At 36.0% G+C, this 13817-nt stretch overlaps 1 protein-coding gene across 1 annotated transcript in view; it reads left to right on the top strand.

Annotated features, from left to right (window-relative positions):
• Window positions 1–13817, top strand: part of CALM2 (calmodulin 2) — a 14555-nt gene extending 738 nt beyond the window's left edge. The window contains exons 2-6 of the mRNA XM_029937313.1: window positions 4866–4896; window positions 11708–11851; window positions 11947–12053; window positions 12335–12470; window positions 13187–13817. Coding sequence (XP_029793173.1) covers window positions 4866–4896; window positions 11708–11851; window positions 11947–12053; window positions 12335–12470; window positions 13187–13215 — 447 coding nt within the window. The 3' untranslated portion in view covers window positions 13216–13817. The remainder of the gene's footprint in view (window positions 1–4865; window positions 4897–11707; window positions 11852–11946; window positions 12054–12334; window positions 12471–13186) is intronic.

The following is a 13817-nucleotide window of genomic DNA, read 5'->3' as shown; positions in this document are numbered from 1 at the left end:
GCCCGCTTGACTCGGCTCGCGCCCCAGCTGCTGCGCTGGCACCTGCAGGGCTGCGGAGGTCTCGGCCCGCGGCGCTGCGGGGCTGGCTGGTTGGGATGGGTGGGGGAGGGCGGCCTCGGCAGTTTCCCATCCCCCTCTGGTGGCGAGAAGGAAACTCGTGAATGCTGATCTTTCCACTCCATCTGGATTCTGGAGCCTTTAACACCACCCTTGGCTGGACAATTTAAAAAATTCTTTTGTTTTTCTAAAGCGACTTTGTCATTGAAAGAAATGAACTTCATACCTGAAGTCTGGCGCATCCTTACCGTGCGTGTCGTCTTGTTAGAGAAAGTCATCCGCTCCAGCTTGTATCTGAAAGGCGTTTTCTATTCACCTCCTGTAGTAGTTGAACAGAGACAGTGTCTATATCCTATTCTTGAGTACTCACGTGCACTCCTACTGTTAACCACATTCACAGCATTGCCTCCACTTCAGCCGCCTTGAAAATGAGTCGTTATTTCCTTACAGAAATTGCCAGACCATCTTGACGTGCAGTTCAATTCGTTTATATAGTAATGACTGTCAAATATGGTAGTGATACAAGAGTATACGAGGGCGGGGAGCAGGGAAGTTTAAAGGCATTCTCCTGTAATTTGAGACCGGAACTCCTGGGTTTTTTCCTGTTTAAAAAAAAAAATCTAATGAGGGCGGTAATTTGCAATACCTATTTTGTCTTTCCGTCTGCCAAGTGGTTACAGCAATGGGTGTGTCCAGAAGGCAAGGTGACATCTTAAACAGGAGTTAGAATTGTTGCCAACTGAAACCTCCAGCCTGTATGGGTGTGGGGAGAGAAGTTCACTCACCTTGGATAAAACTAGTGTTTATTTAAGTTTGATACACTCGTTCTATTGGGATCATTTAAAATTATTCTGAATTTGAATATACTAGTTGAATTTACTCTTAGGTGGAACAAGGTATATGTAATCAAGATTCTAAATTGTGGGGTAAATTTTTAAAAATGTTTTCAAATGAAGGTAAAGTTTTTTCTAGTCAGCCCGATCGTTGAGTCAGGAACTGGAATGGATTTCCTTGGTAGTGAATAAAGTTGATATGTATGTATGCTTTCATGGTCCTCTGCCGGGGATAAATTTTTGTAGTTCCTCTTTACATCATTGGTGCTTTGGGAGTTTTCACTTAGTTTGTTCCGTTGCCAGTCACTGTAAAGTGAAATTAGCAAGTTGTTTTAAGGTAACTTCATAATTCTAAGACCTGGAGATTTAAAATTAAGACTTTATCAGTTTATAGAATAAAAGTTTGTGTGGAAGCAGAATAAGATTGCTCCCATAGTTATTTGGTTTTCATATAGTTGACACGTGCTCTATGAAAGGGCTGGTGATTGCTTTAAGAAGACTTGGCCCCAGCTGATAAGTAAAAGATGTGAGGAGGTAGAAAGTTTTGTGCTTGTTTAAATAGTCATTATTGCATCAGTTTGCAAGGAGATCTCTGTTACACTGAGGAAATTGCACTATGGCCCTGTTAAAATATGTAGAAGGTTCTAGATTTAGTTATGATCATATTAGGCCTTTAGTAAAGATCCTAATTTCTATGAAGTAATTTGTCCTAATGGTTTCTCTATATGATGCTATATATAGTAAGTGCTGTTCTGTCAGAATTAAGGTATATGTTAACTCTACTAAAATAATTTAAAGACTGTAAAACAAATACCCTGATTTCTGAAATGTCGAAAAAATTTAATTTGGTAAGCCTTTGTTATATATAAGTAAAACTTGGAATAAAGAGGAATGAATGAAAGCCAAAAGTTTGTGTTCCATTTTAAGCCTTTGGATTCATCCATTTATTCACATAAGAATTTTGGATTATTTTTAAACTGCCATTCACTAAATAAGCTCCAAGAGTATCCATATCTACTTTTGAATGCCACTTAGGAAATGTTTAGTAGGTACATAATGCATTCACTTTTCAGGTCACACATTGGTTTCTCAATGTTTACAAACCACCTGTGGTTCTTCAAAATGCAGATTCTACCTCAATAGAATGTCTGATGTGGTAGAACCAGAGAGCAGGCTATGCCTGGAAGCATTCTCTGTAGTAACCAGAGCAGTAAGAGGAATTCTATCAATTGTAGAAATAAAGGAATAAGAACTAGTCATCTCTCTAGTGGATTATTCTTCACTTTACTGAGATAAACACACATGTTAATGAGCTTGAGTTTTCCCAAAAGTATAATTCTTCTCATTCTTCTAACTAAGAAAATGGCATTCTCCATAGACAGAAATAAGAACCAAATTTATTTGCGTGTAGTTGGAAAAGGCTTACAAATTAGAGTGCTAGCTAGGGAGTCGTGTATTTTTGCTTTTAGGCCTCAATATGAATGTTGCTGGTAAAGTTTATTTTAAAACCTTGAACTCTGGTATAATAGTAAATACAAAAACTTCTTTAAATTTCTTGAAACAATGCAAACAAAATCAAGGAGCACTTTGAAGGCTGAGTAATGGTCCCATGCCATCTTGTCCAGCTTTCTGCGTCTAGGAAAACACATTCTTAGAAAAATTCACAAATGAGCTTTAAGGAATGAACTATCAAACAGAATGTTAACTTACATTATGGTGCTTTTAATTGTAAATGGATGGGAAAAGTAAAATTAAGAAATAAACTTCCATGTAGGAATAATATATTTTAAACTTAACTCTCTTAGAAAGGATAAATAGATATCAAGGGAAGCACATATGCATATGTATATTTTGGTCATCTGAAGTATTTCTTAAGAAGTAATCTGGTAATATAGAGTGAGTGAAGGTGACAGGGATAAAAGACAAAGTATAGCAGAAAGAAAATAAACTTCAAAATACTTGGATATGATACAGTCTGTGAGATCTTCAATGAGGGCCCTGCTACTCTCTTAGGAGATGATGATGCCATGCATGTCTGTCTGTGGAAGTTGAACTATAGTCAGGTTCATATTTGACATTGTAGGTTCTTTGATTAGTTAATATGTCTAAAATAATTATTATTGAATTCTTTGGGCTGGCTCTTCACATAGTTTTACTCTGTACCATAACCTTGTAAGATAGGTATTGTACAGATGAAATTGACTATGAGCAGTTGAGTAACCTGTCCAAGGTCACATGGCTATTAAGTGGCAGAGCTCTAGGATATTAGTCCAATAACTCAAAACACTGTCCTTTTATCTCTACTCTGCCCTTTTTTCAGAAATGAAAGAAATCCTGCAAAATGAGATTGGATTAGAAGTAAATCCTTTACAGCCTTTAACAAAGTAAATACCAAGTCAGTGGATATACTACTGTGTTTTAAATCTTACTCTATAGGGAAAGCAACATAGGACTGATGTTATATCAGATACTTGGTGGAGTATTAGGATTTGGAAGGATAAAAGTATTTTTTTTTTTAACTTCTGCATTTGAACTTAATTATTGCCTCTTTAGTTTTAAGATAGCTGGCTTTTGGCTTTTTTTCTTTCTTTTAAATAGAAACAAGTTGAATTTACATTGAGGTCAAATCAAAATTGTTGAGCAGGGGAAAAAACTTAAGCTTTCTGGGTCCTTCCCATATTTTCTCATGCTGTCCACTAGAAAAAAATGTCATGCTATTCTACATTAACATAATTTTTTTAAAAGAATGAAACCAGGCAGTGTTTACTTTTTCTTACCAGTAAATGAGTGGATTAATCACAGAATGCTTGATTGCTTGATTTCATATATAAGTAAGGATATTAGAAGGCTGTTTCTTCTTAAAGGCTTTTCAGTACCACATAAGCAGATGTTTTATGGATTTATATACTAGTAAGTGGTGAAATGTCCAAAGATGACCTGAAGCCTTGGTATTTTGTAGATATGTTTATAAATTAGGGTACTCTGCATTTGAAACTTAAAGGTATTTAATATGTCTAACACTTTTTTGTTTAATTCTGACTCTACTAGTTACTAATTTTGTACTCCTCCTGAAATTTAACCTGAACCTCTTTCCCTGTCTGTAAGATAGAGAATAATAATACCAGTAGAGGGTTACTATGAAGATTGAATAAAAACCATGGAAATAATGGGCTTCGCAAATGTCTGGCTTTTTTTTTTTAAAGCAAAAATAAGTAACTCCTGTGCTTAAAAAAAAAAAAAAACACACCTTTCAAAAGTCAAGAAAAAATGGATAGCTGGACTTAACATTTAATAGATAATGTAGTTCAAGTGTTTAAAATCCTAGATTCCCCACAGTTGCCTGGCAGGTGAGGAAGAGTAAAAACTGGTAGCTTTCCTGTTGCCCCAACTAGGACACCTTGGAGTTTTATCTTTAATAAGAGATGGGATTTTCACTTAGTTTTTTTGTTTGTTTTTGTTTTTAAGGTTTGGAAAATCCTTTTTATGTTCAAATGATGTGTTTAACCAGTTATAGGGGTAACTTTGAATGTAGTCCTTGGACATATTTTTGGTTCAGTGGACATTACTTCTAATAGTGGTTTTCATCTACCAGAGGAGGTGAGCTTAAGTTTAGGTATCCTAATTTTGAGAAAGGAAATAATGTTTTTGTTGGACTCTATCCTTGCTTTAGAAGAATAACAACTCCATTTGAACTCTCTGGTATTCCAGTATGCAGATTACTTTTTTTTTCTCCAGTTTGTGTGAAATTTAGACTTGGATATATATTCTGAAATATTTGGTTTAAGTATTAAAACTTAGTTTGAAAATAAACCAGATGTATGCATTTTCTATTTGATGCTCATACTAAGGAATATTAGACTAAATGCAGTTTATTGTATAAGGTGAAACTTGAAAGTTTTAAAACCTGTTTTTTAATTTAACTGCTAATTTATATTCTCTGAAGACACTTAACCTCTCTCTGTGATCTCTTTGTAGGCTGACCAACTGACTGAAGAGCAGATTGCAGGTAAGAAATAATAAGTTGTACCCATTGGAGTTTATTATAAAGCGAATTGCCAACCTCAAAATAAGACATTTGTATGAAAGAATTTACTTTGGGGTGCCTGGGTGGCACAGTCAGTTATGTGTCCTATTTCGGCTCAGGTCATGATCTCAGAGTGTGTTCACGCACCTCATCGGTTTGTCTGCGGTTAGCATAGAGTGCACTTTGGATCTTCTGTCTCTCTCTGTGTCTGCCTGTCCCCGACTCGCGTTCTCTCTCCTCTTTCAAAACTAAAGTAAAACGTTTAATATATATATATAAAATTCATTTTGATCTGTGTAGGTAGCTAGTAACAAATGGGTGTAATGTAATATCGTAATTGAATCTGCTTTGGCAAATGAGAAGGTAAACTTGCCTGTGAAAGATGTCTGAAGCTAACTGTAAATAAAGGCAAGTTTTGGGGGCACCCGGTTGGCTTAGTCAGCTGAGCCTATGGTTTCAGCTCAAACCTCATGGTTTGTGATTTCGAGCCCGACAAGGGGCTCGCTGCTGTCAGTACTTTCTCTCTCAAAAACAAACATTAAAAAATTAAAAAAAAAATTTAAAGGCAAGTTTTTAGTCTATGTGGGTATATACTTTGGAGCTTGGTGGTAGTGATCTTTTTTCTTGAAGATGATCTTTCAGGCATGAATTCTTAGTAGTTTTTAATATTGCCAACTCCAAATTACTCTTCACAAGAAAAAAAGAACCAAAGAGTAATTAGTAGGTAACTTGAAATGTTGAATCAGAAAGGGAACATTGATTTACTCCAGTTTAAAGTAGCTAATATTTTAACCTTAGAATTGCATATACAATCAATCCAGGATAACCATTATCTCTAGGAAAAAACTTAGATCCAGAAGTTAACCATTCTGTTTTATAAATTGTGATAAGTTGAATTTTGTCTTAAAGAACAGTAACAGCTATTGAAATGAGCTTTATAAATCTGGCTATGGAAATATGTGAAATTGTTACCTGAAACTTGGCATGTTGCTTTTATGCGATAACATTAAACATTGATTGGTCCTTTGAATTTTATTCTAACACTGAAAAGGCTGGTTAACATCAAAATGTTGGAGAAACTCGCTAAAGATTTTTGTTAATTCATTGTAGTGTTAAAATGTTTTTCAGACTCTTCCTTACTTTCTTCAGACCTTTATTAACACAAGCATCAGGCAGTTTTAACTACCAGTTTTCCTAGTAGGCAAGAAGTTTTTTAAGTATTCAAAATCACTAACGCATTTTTTTTCAATGCTAGAGAAAACTGAGAAGCCCAGTTGGAACTCCACTATATAGCCCATTTACAGTAAGCCCCCACCAGTATAAACACAAATTTGGAGTACCCAGAAATCACTAGTCTTCTCAAACATTCATCACAAATATTATTTCATAGGACTGTGTAGAAGAGGAAGCCCTTAGGATTAAGGACCAGATATAAGTAGGTTTTATTTTTACTTATTGTGCGAATTTGACTTAAATCTGGGATTTGCTTTCTAGAATTGATAAAAATTACATGTATTGAGTGCTGAAGTAATCAAGCAGAACTTTGGAAGTAATTTATTTGTTCATTTACATTAAAATGTGTCAGTGAAATATAAATTACTCTTAAGTAGTGTTGCTGTTTTAAATAATGTCTTCTTTAGGATCTGATGAGCTAATTGATATTTCCAGTCTTAAATTCTTCTCTAATATATTTATCTCCCTGTCTGCTTTTAATTTCCTGGTATTCCTAATCAGATAGTTATTCTTGCTGTACACAACACAGTATGTTCACTCTAAGGTAGAAAATGTATTGTTTAGGGTATCTATCACATTGTTGGTGGTCATTATTGCCCTTGCAACCACACATAAAACATTAAAAAAAAAAAACTAAATTACTTTCTCTTAAATAGATGAGGATCAGTCTTCAAAGACTGATAGTATTTTCTTAAGAATACTAGTAGTAGTTCACTGGAACATTCACTTTAAGATAAAATTGGTCTTTTCATTGACTTTCATCATATAATTAAATTTCCATTGGGGATGGGCTTTAACTTATTTTTATTATTTTTGTTTGTTTGTTTTGAGAGAGAGAGAGAGCAAGCAAGTGATGGGCAGGGAGGGAGAGAATCCCAAGCAGGCTCCACACTGTCATGACAGCATAGAGCCAAGATGGGGGCTCAAACTCATGAACCATGAGATCATGATCTGAGCTGAAATCAAGAGTTGGACGCTTAGCCAGCTCAGACACCCAGGTGCCCCTTCCTAGGCTTTTAAAACCATTCCTTGGGCCCCAAGTTTTAGTGAACCTTTAGAAAAGCCAAAGCTTTTATTCCACTAAAATAAAACCCTGTGAGATCAGGGACGTTTTTGTTGCCTCTTGTATCCCTGTGTCCCACATAGTAAGGACTGAAGAATGCATATGCTTTTCAGATGTTCCAGAACACCATCTACTGTATCCTAAGAATTATTCTGCTTCCTTCCAAAATTCCTTCCTCCTAAATTCTGATTGCCTCGGCAAATTATTTTCTTTATCCTGATAAATTGTGATTGCTGGGGAACCAGTAACATTTTAGAGTCCTTATCAAAAAATGAAATGTTAACAAGCTTCATAAATAAATCAACATTCAATATACTAAGGTACTTTTTAAGCTACTTTTTTTTTAAATTTATTTTTGATACAGAGAGAGACAGAGCATGAGAGGGGGAGGGGCAGAGAGAAGGAGACACAGAACCGGAAGCAGGCTCCAGGCTCTGAGCTAGCTGTCAGCACAGAGCCTGATGCGGGGCTCGAACCCACGAACGTGAGATCTGACCTGAGCCAAAGCCGGAGGCTTAGCCGAGTGAGCCACCCAGGCGCCCCCTTTTTAAGCTACTATCTTCATGTGATAGTCATTACTACTTCAATTTTGTTTAGAAATTTTAATGGCAAATAACTTAACCTAGAAAAAAACGTGTTTGGGGGCACCTGGGTGGCTCAATCTTCTCATGCTCTTTCTCTGTCTCTTCTCATGCTCTGTCTCTGTCTCAAAAATAAATAAAACATTAAAAAAAAAAAAAAGCATGTTTGTTTGGATTAAGTTACAGAATTGTTCACATTACCTAGTCTTTTATTATTTTATTCTTTATGTCTTTATTTTATTTTGAGAGACAACGTGAGCGGGGGAGGGGCAGAGAGAGGGGGGGAGACGCAGAATCAGAAGCAGGCTCCAGGCTCTGAGCTGTCAGCACAGCTGGATGTGGGGCTCTAACCTCCGAACAGTGAGATCATGACCTGGGCCGAAGTTGGACGCTTAACCAACTGAGCCACCCAGGCGCCCCCCACATTACCTAGTCTTAAACGGCAATCCCAGAGAGTCCAGTGTGACCTTATTAAGTTAATTTTGTTGAATGACTCTGCCGTGATGTCAGTTGGTGGTGTTTAACATTTAGGGGATTAATAAGAAAAACCTATAAGAATTTTTCTTTTTTGAAGTTCCAGTGTAGGGATAAAACTTATTTGATAATAATAATCTTCCTCAGTTTACATAAGTGCCGAGAAAAGTCTGATACATGCCTTTTATGAGATTATTAAGTTCAGAATTTCCTAAGTACATCGAGGTTGGTAAACAGGCATTTGATTTAAGTCAGTCATGGGAATCTCTGTTTAGAATGGCGTAACTCTGTATATAAAGATAATTCTCTTATGCTGAAGTTATTAGATGATAGATGCCATGTGTTCAAACCCTAATAGTTTATGCATTTCCAGACAGTACTTCTATGTCCTGCTTGGCTGGGCGAGGGGGCAACCTGAGTAAAATGTCTTCCAGTTCTTCTACCTCTGGGATTTATTGATCTATTTTTGTCATTGAGTCAGTCTAGTTAATCTGTATGCTAATTTCATAAAATCAATCCTACTTTGCTACTAGCTTCTGATACGAGAGGAGTTCCTCTGAAACCAAATAATATTAAATGAAATGGAACTGTCTTATTACTGAATGTAGTAAATTACTCAACTAGTCAGTGATAACTTGATCTACAGCTAAACAATTAGATTTTAAGCAGAAGAAAGTAATGTGGTAATCTAAAAAGGTAGTAATAAGACCAGGTAGTTGTGTGGGTAATTTTATTTTTATTTTAATTTTAACATTTTTTTAACGTTTATCTATTATTGAGAGAGACTGAACACAAGTGGGGGAAGGGCAGAGAGAGGGGGAGACACAATCTGAAACAGGCTCCAGGCTCTGAACTGTCAACGTAGAGCCTTTCCAGGGGCTCAAACTCGTGATCTGTACCCTGAGCCCAAGTTTGATGCTTAACCAACTGAGCCGCCCAGACGCTCCAGGTAATTTTAAATAAATCCAGTTAGAAGGCTGTTGTAATAGTCTAGGCAAAAGATGACAGGGCCATGGAACAAGGTAATGTCTTGTAGAGATGTAAAAGGAATGAAGCAGTATTCAGAAGTCTTGCTTGGGGTCAGCCAGAGAGAGATGTCCTGTAGGAAGTCTGAAATAAAGGTACTGTAGGGTGGAGAGGGATCCATTCTAAGACCTCAGTGGATGCCTGAAACTACTGGCAGTACCAAACTCTGGTTTTTCCTTCCCACACTACCTACGATAAGAGATGAACAACAACAACAGAACAATATACTGTATTATAACGTGAGTGTGGTCTCTCATAGCATACTTGCCCTTCTTATGGTGGTGTGAAGTAATAAAACGTTTATGTGATGAAGTGTGGTGAATGATACAGGCATTGTGAGGTAGTGTTAGGCTTCTATTGACCTGACAGTATGCCAGGAAGATCATCTACTTTTAGACTGTAGTTGGTGTTGTAACTGAAACAACAGTGAAACTGTGGGTAGGGGAACTACTATATTAGTAGACTAAAGAAATTTTCATTTTAAGTGGGCATATGAAATGGCCAGAAAGAAGTTAAGGGATAAATAAGAAGATTGGTCACATCTTGGTCACATCTACATGTGAGAGATAAATAGGAGCAAGTTCTTTTGACAGTGTAAGGTAGGACGTAAACTGAAGTACTGTTGTGAGAGCCAAGAGTTTAGAGTTTTTTTCAGTGTTGGTTTGGATGCTGCAGGAAAATGAGATCATCTTTTTTCTTGACCCTTGTCAGACATAGCTCTGAGTGCTTTATTCTTATCAATTAAATTCATGAACTTAGTAAGTAGGTACAATTATTTCTACTTAACAAAAAAGGAGGAAGCTGAGGTAGTAACTTAATGTGCCTAAGGTTACATTACTAGTAGGTAGCAGAGCTGATATTATTTAACCCAAGTGGTTGAGTTCCAAAGTCTGCTTTTTAGATTCTGTGCTATATGGCTTCACATACTTTATTAAGCACACTTGTTCGATTAGGTAACTACGTCGTTCCTGGTAAACTTGGCATTTTCAACTGATGAGTGGAGCTGGAAGTAATTTTAATAGTAGATTGGTAAAAGAAATATATGTGAGTGATGGTGCTTCCCAAGGTTGAGGGAAAGACAAGGGCAGGCCCTTAAGAGAAAATACAGGGTTTGAATTTAGTTTTAAGCATAAGAGACATGATAGATGTTAATGGTAACATCAATGGAAGAGTAGTTGAGTCCAGACAAGAGATTATGATGGATTGAAACTTGGGAGGAGTATGAAATGGAGCAAAGATAAAAAGGCAGAGGGGAGTAAATAGCCTTGGATTATGTAAGAGGAAGCACACTATCTCTTAAACATGTCAGGCACACATTTTCAAATGGATGGATAGGTTGAGGGAACTTAGCCCTGGGAAATTTGGAACTGTTTTTGGATTTGCATGCTGATAGGGTCTGATAGCTTTTTTAAAAGTACCCTACCAGAAAATACTGGTTTTGTTACTAGCTCATTTACATGACCTTGTGTTACCAAATTTAATCTCTGCTTTAGTTTATAAAATAAATGGTGAAGCCAGGTATCCTAGACCGTTGCTCCAACAGCTTTCTGTGTAATCCAGTGGTGAGTTAAAAGGAACATAGTTTCATGAAACATCTTAAAGGTCTAAGGTAATAATATATTCCACTCTATTAAAAGTTCGTATCTATTTTTAATGTTTATTTTTGAGAGAGGGGGAGACAGTTTCTGGAGCAGACTCTGCCTTGATAGAGAGTCTGATGTAGGGCCCAAACTCATGAACTTGTGAGACTGACTGAGCCACCTAGGCACCCCTGGATTTTATATTCTAAATAAAGGTCTTTGTTCTTAGTAATTCAATACTTAGCTAAAACTAACCATTCATATCTTGATCATCTTATTATTAATATCATTATAGATTATTTGGTGATAGTTCCTTAGATCTCAGAAAAGGAAACTAGCCTATTGCATATAATTCAAAGTTTTTTTTTTCTTCTTCTTAAATTAGTAGGTTCTCAAATAGCCTTCATTTTAACTTTTGAGGATTACTTCAGACAATGCATATAGTTGCTCTGTAGAAACACATGCTGGGTACCATAGTTTTATTTTTCTATTTGGAGCTTCAGTAAAAAATAGAGAAGCTTTGATTCTTTGCCTCTTTCAATACAGAATACTTTTGAATTTTATCTGCTCTTGATATTGGAGCTCTCTCTTTGTAAGATCTTAGGTGAAAAAGATTGCTGATAGATAAATATGAACATATATAGGTATAGGTATGATTAGCCGAAGATGTTTGAAACATGACAAGGTCTTCCCACTCAATTCTTCGGGAATCAAAAGCTTGACATCAGGTGCTACCTTCATATATATCTTTGCTTTTAAGAATTGATTAATTTTACTTAGGAGGTTACTTTTTATTGTTGTTAATTTGTACGTTTGGATTGGTCTCTTTAAAACAGAATTCAAAGAAGCTTTTTCACTATTTGACAAGGATGGTGATGGAACTATAACAACAAAGGAATTGGGAACTGTAATGAGGTCTCTTGGGCAGAATCCCACAGAAGCAGAGTTACAGGACATGATTAATGAAGTAGATGCTGATGGTAAATTTTTTTTAATTGGGGGTCTGTTTTGGGTGGGGGAATCACAGGGTTATTTGAATCCTACTGTAATATTTCAACTAAACAAACCATTTCAGGAAATGGCACAATTGACTTCCCCGAATTTTTGACCATGATGGCAAGAAAAATGAAAGATACAGACAGTGAAGAAGAAATTAGAGAAGCATTCCGTGTGTTTGATAAAGTAGGTATTCGGTGATTGGATTTGTTAAATTTTGGGGATGAATCTTGGCAAGGAGGCATCACTTGACTTTGGAACTAAGAAATGGTGATTTCAATGTAGGCTATCCTGCTTTGTCCTCAGTGACCTTTAATTTTATAGTTCAACTATAGTTTGTTTTTAGTTGGTATATATTTCTAAAGTATATTTTTCTCCCTCGTGAAGTTTGGTGTAAACTTAGTAAATTTCTATTCCAACTCTTAAGTCTGTCATTTTAGTTAGATATTTTACTAAATTTTTTCTAGGATGGCAATGGCTATATTAGTGCTGCAGAGCTTCGTCATGTGATGACAAACCTGGGAGAGAAGTTAACAGATGAAGAGGTTGATGAAATGATCAGGGAAGCAGATATTGATGGTGATGGTCAAGTAAACTACGAAGGTAAGCCTTTCACTCCCTACTCATTTTACACTTTGATTTGAAGTTACAGGTACTTGTTAGGTATCTGATAGGTCAAAACTAGGGACCCCTCCCCATAAAGATGCTAAAATAGGTTTTTATATTTACAAACTTCTAGCTTTTCAGAGTGTTCTATAAATTAGGCAAAAAACATGATCATCTGAGAACTTTTTAGAACGGTTTACTATCAAGCCCTACCCACCCACCTAGTATCTCTAACAAGATTGCTGGGCAATTTCATAGGCATATTAAAGTTTGAGAAGGACTACAAACTGCTAAATTGATCTTTGTATAATGATTGTGGAACAGTTTGAAAATCTTTAAACTTATTTCAGGACCCTCAAAATGAAATTATGGTGATTTTCCTTTATTGGATTTATTTTCCCCCTAATTAGCTTTAGTCTGAAACTGTTTACTTGTTGCTTCCATTTAAAATTATCATGTTATAGCAAAAATGTTTCTTTCTATAATAGCTTGTTGAAATCATAAATTTGGTTTATTGATTAATAAATCCTTAATAATTTTGGTTTATGGAGTTCCAGCCTTCACAGTCTAAGTAAAGTAGCTTTTCTCTGTACCGTATAGTATTTTTACGGAAAGAAAGGGGAAATGGACACCGCTCAGAGATTGAGTAATATGATTGGTTTTGTTAGTCTTTTGTCACTGACACAACTTTTTGTGTACTTCTTCTTTTTCAGAGTTTGTACAAATGATGACAGCAAAGTGAAGACATTGTACAGAATGTGTTAAATTTCTTGTACAAAATTGTTTATTTGCCTTTTCTTTGTTTGTAACTTATCTGTAAAAGGTTTCCCCCTGCTGTCAAAAAAATATGCATGTATAGTAATTAGGACTTATTCCTCCATGTTTTTCCTCCCTTATCTTACTGTCATTGTCCTGAAACCTTATTTTAGAAAATTGATCAAGTAACATGTTGCATGTGGCTTACTCTGGATATATCTAAGCCCTTCTGCACATCTAAACTTAGATGGAGTTGGTCAAATGAGGGAACATCTGGGTTATGCCTTTTTTTTAAGTAGTTTTCTTTAGGAATTGTCAGCATGTTGTTGTTGAAGTGTGGAGTTGTAACTCTGCGTGGACTATGAACAGTCAACAATATGTACCTAAAAGTTGCACTATTGCAAAACGGGTGTATTATCCAGATACTCGTACACTATTTTTTTGTACTGCTGGTCCTGTACCAGAAACATTTTCTTTTATTGTTACTTGCTTTTTAAACTTTGTTTAGCCACTTAAAGAAAATCTGCTTATGGCACAATTTGCCTCAAATCCATTCCAAGTTGTATATTTGTTTTCCAATAAAAAAAA

The sequence above is a fragment of the Suricata suricatta genome, chromosome 4 (genome assembly GCF_006229205.1).
Source record: "Suricata suricatta isolate VVHF042 chromosome 4, meerkat_22Aug2017_6uvM2_HiC, whole genome shotgun sequence".
Lineage (NCBI taxonomy): Eukaryota > Metazoa > Chordata > Mammalia > Carnivora > Herpestidae > Suricata > Suricata suricatta.
The sequence above is the reverse complement of the archived record's forward strand: the minus strand, read 5'-3'. Positions and strand labels throughout refer to the sequence as shown.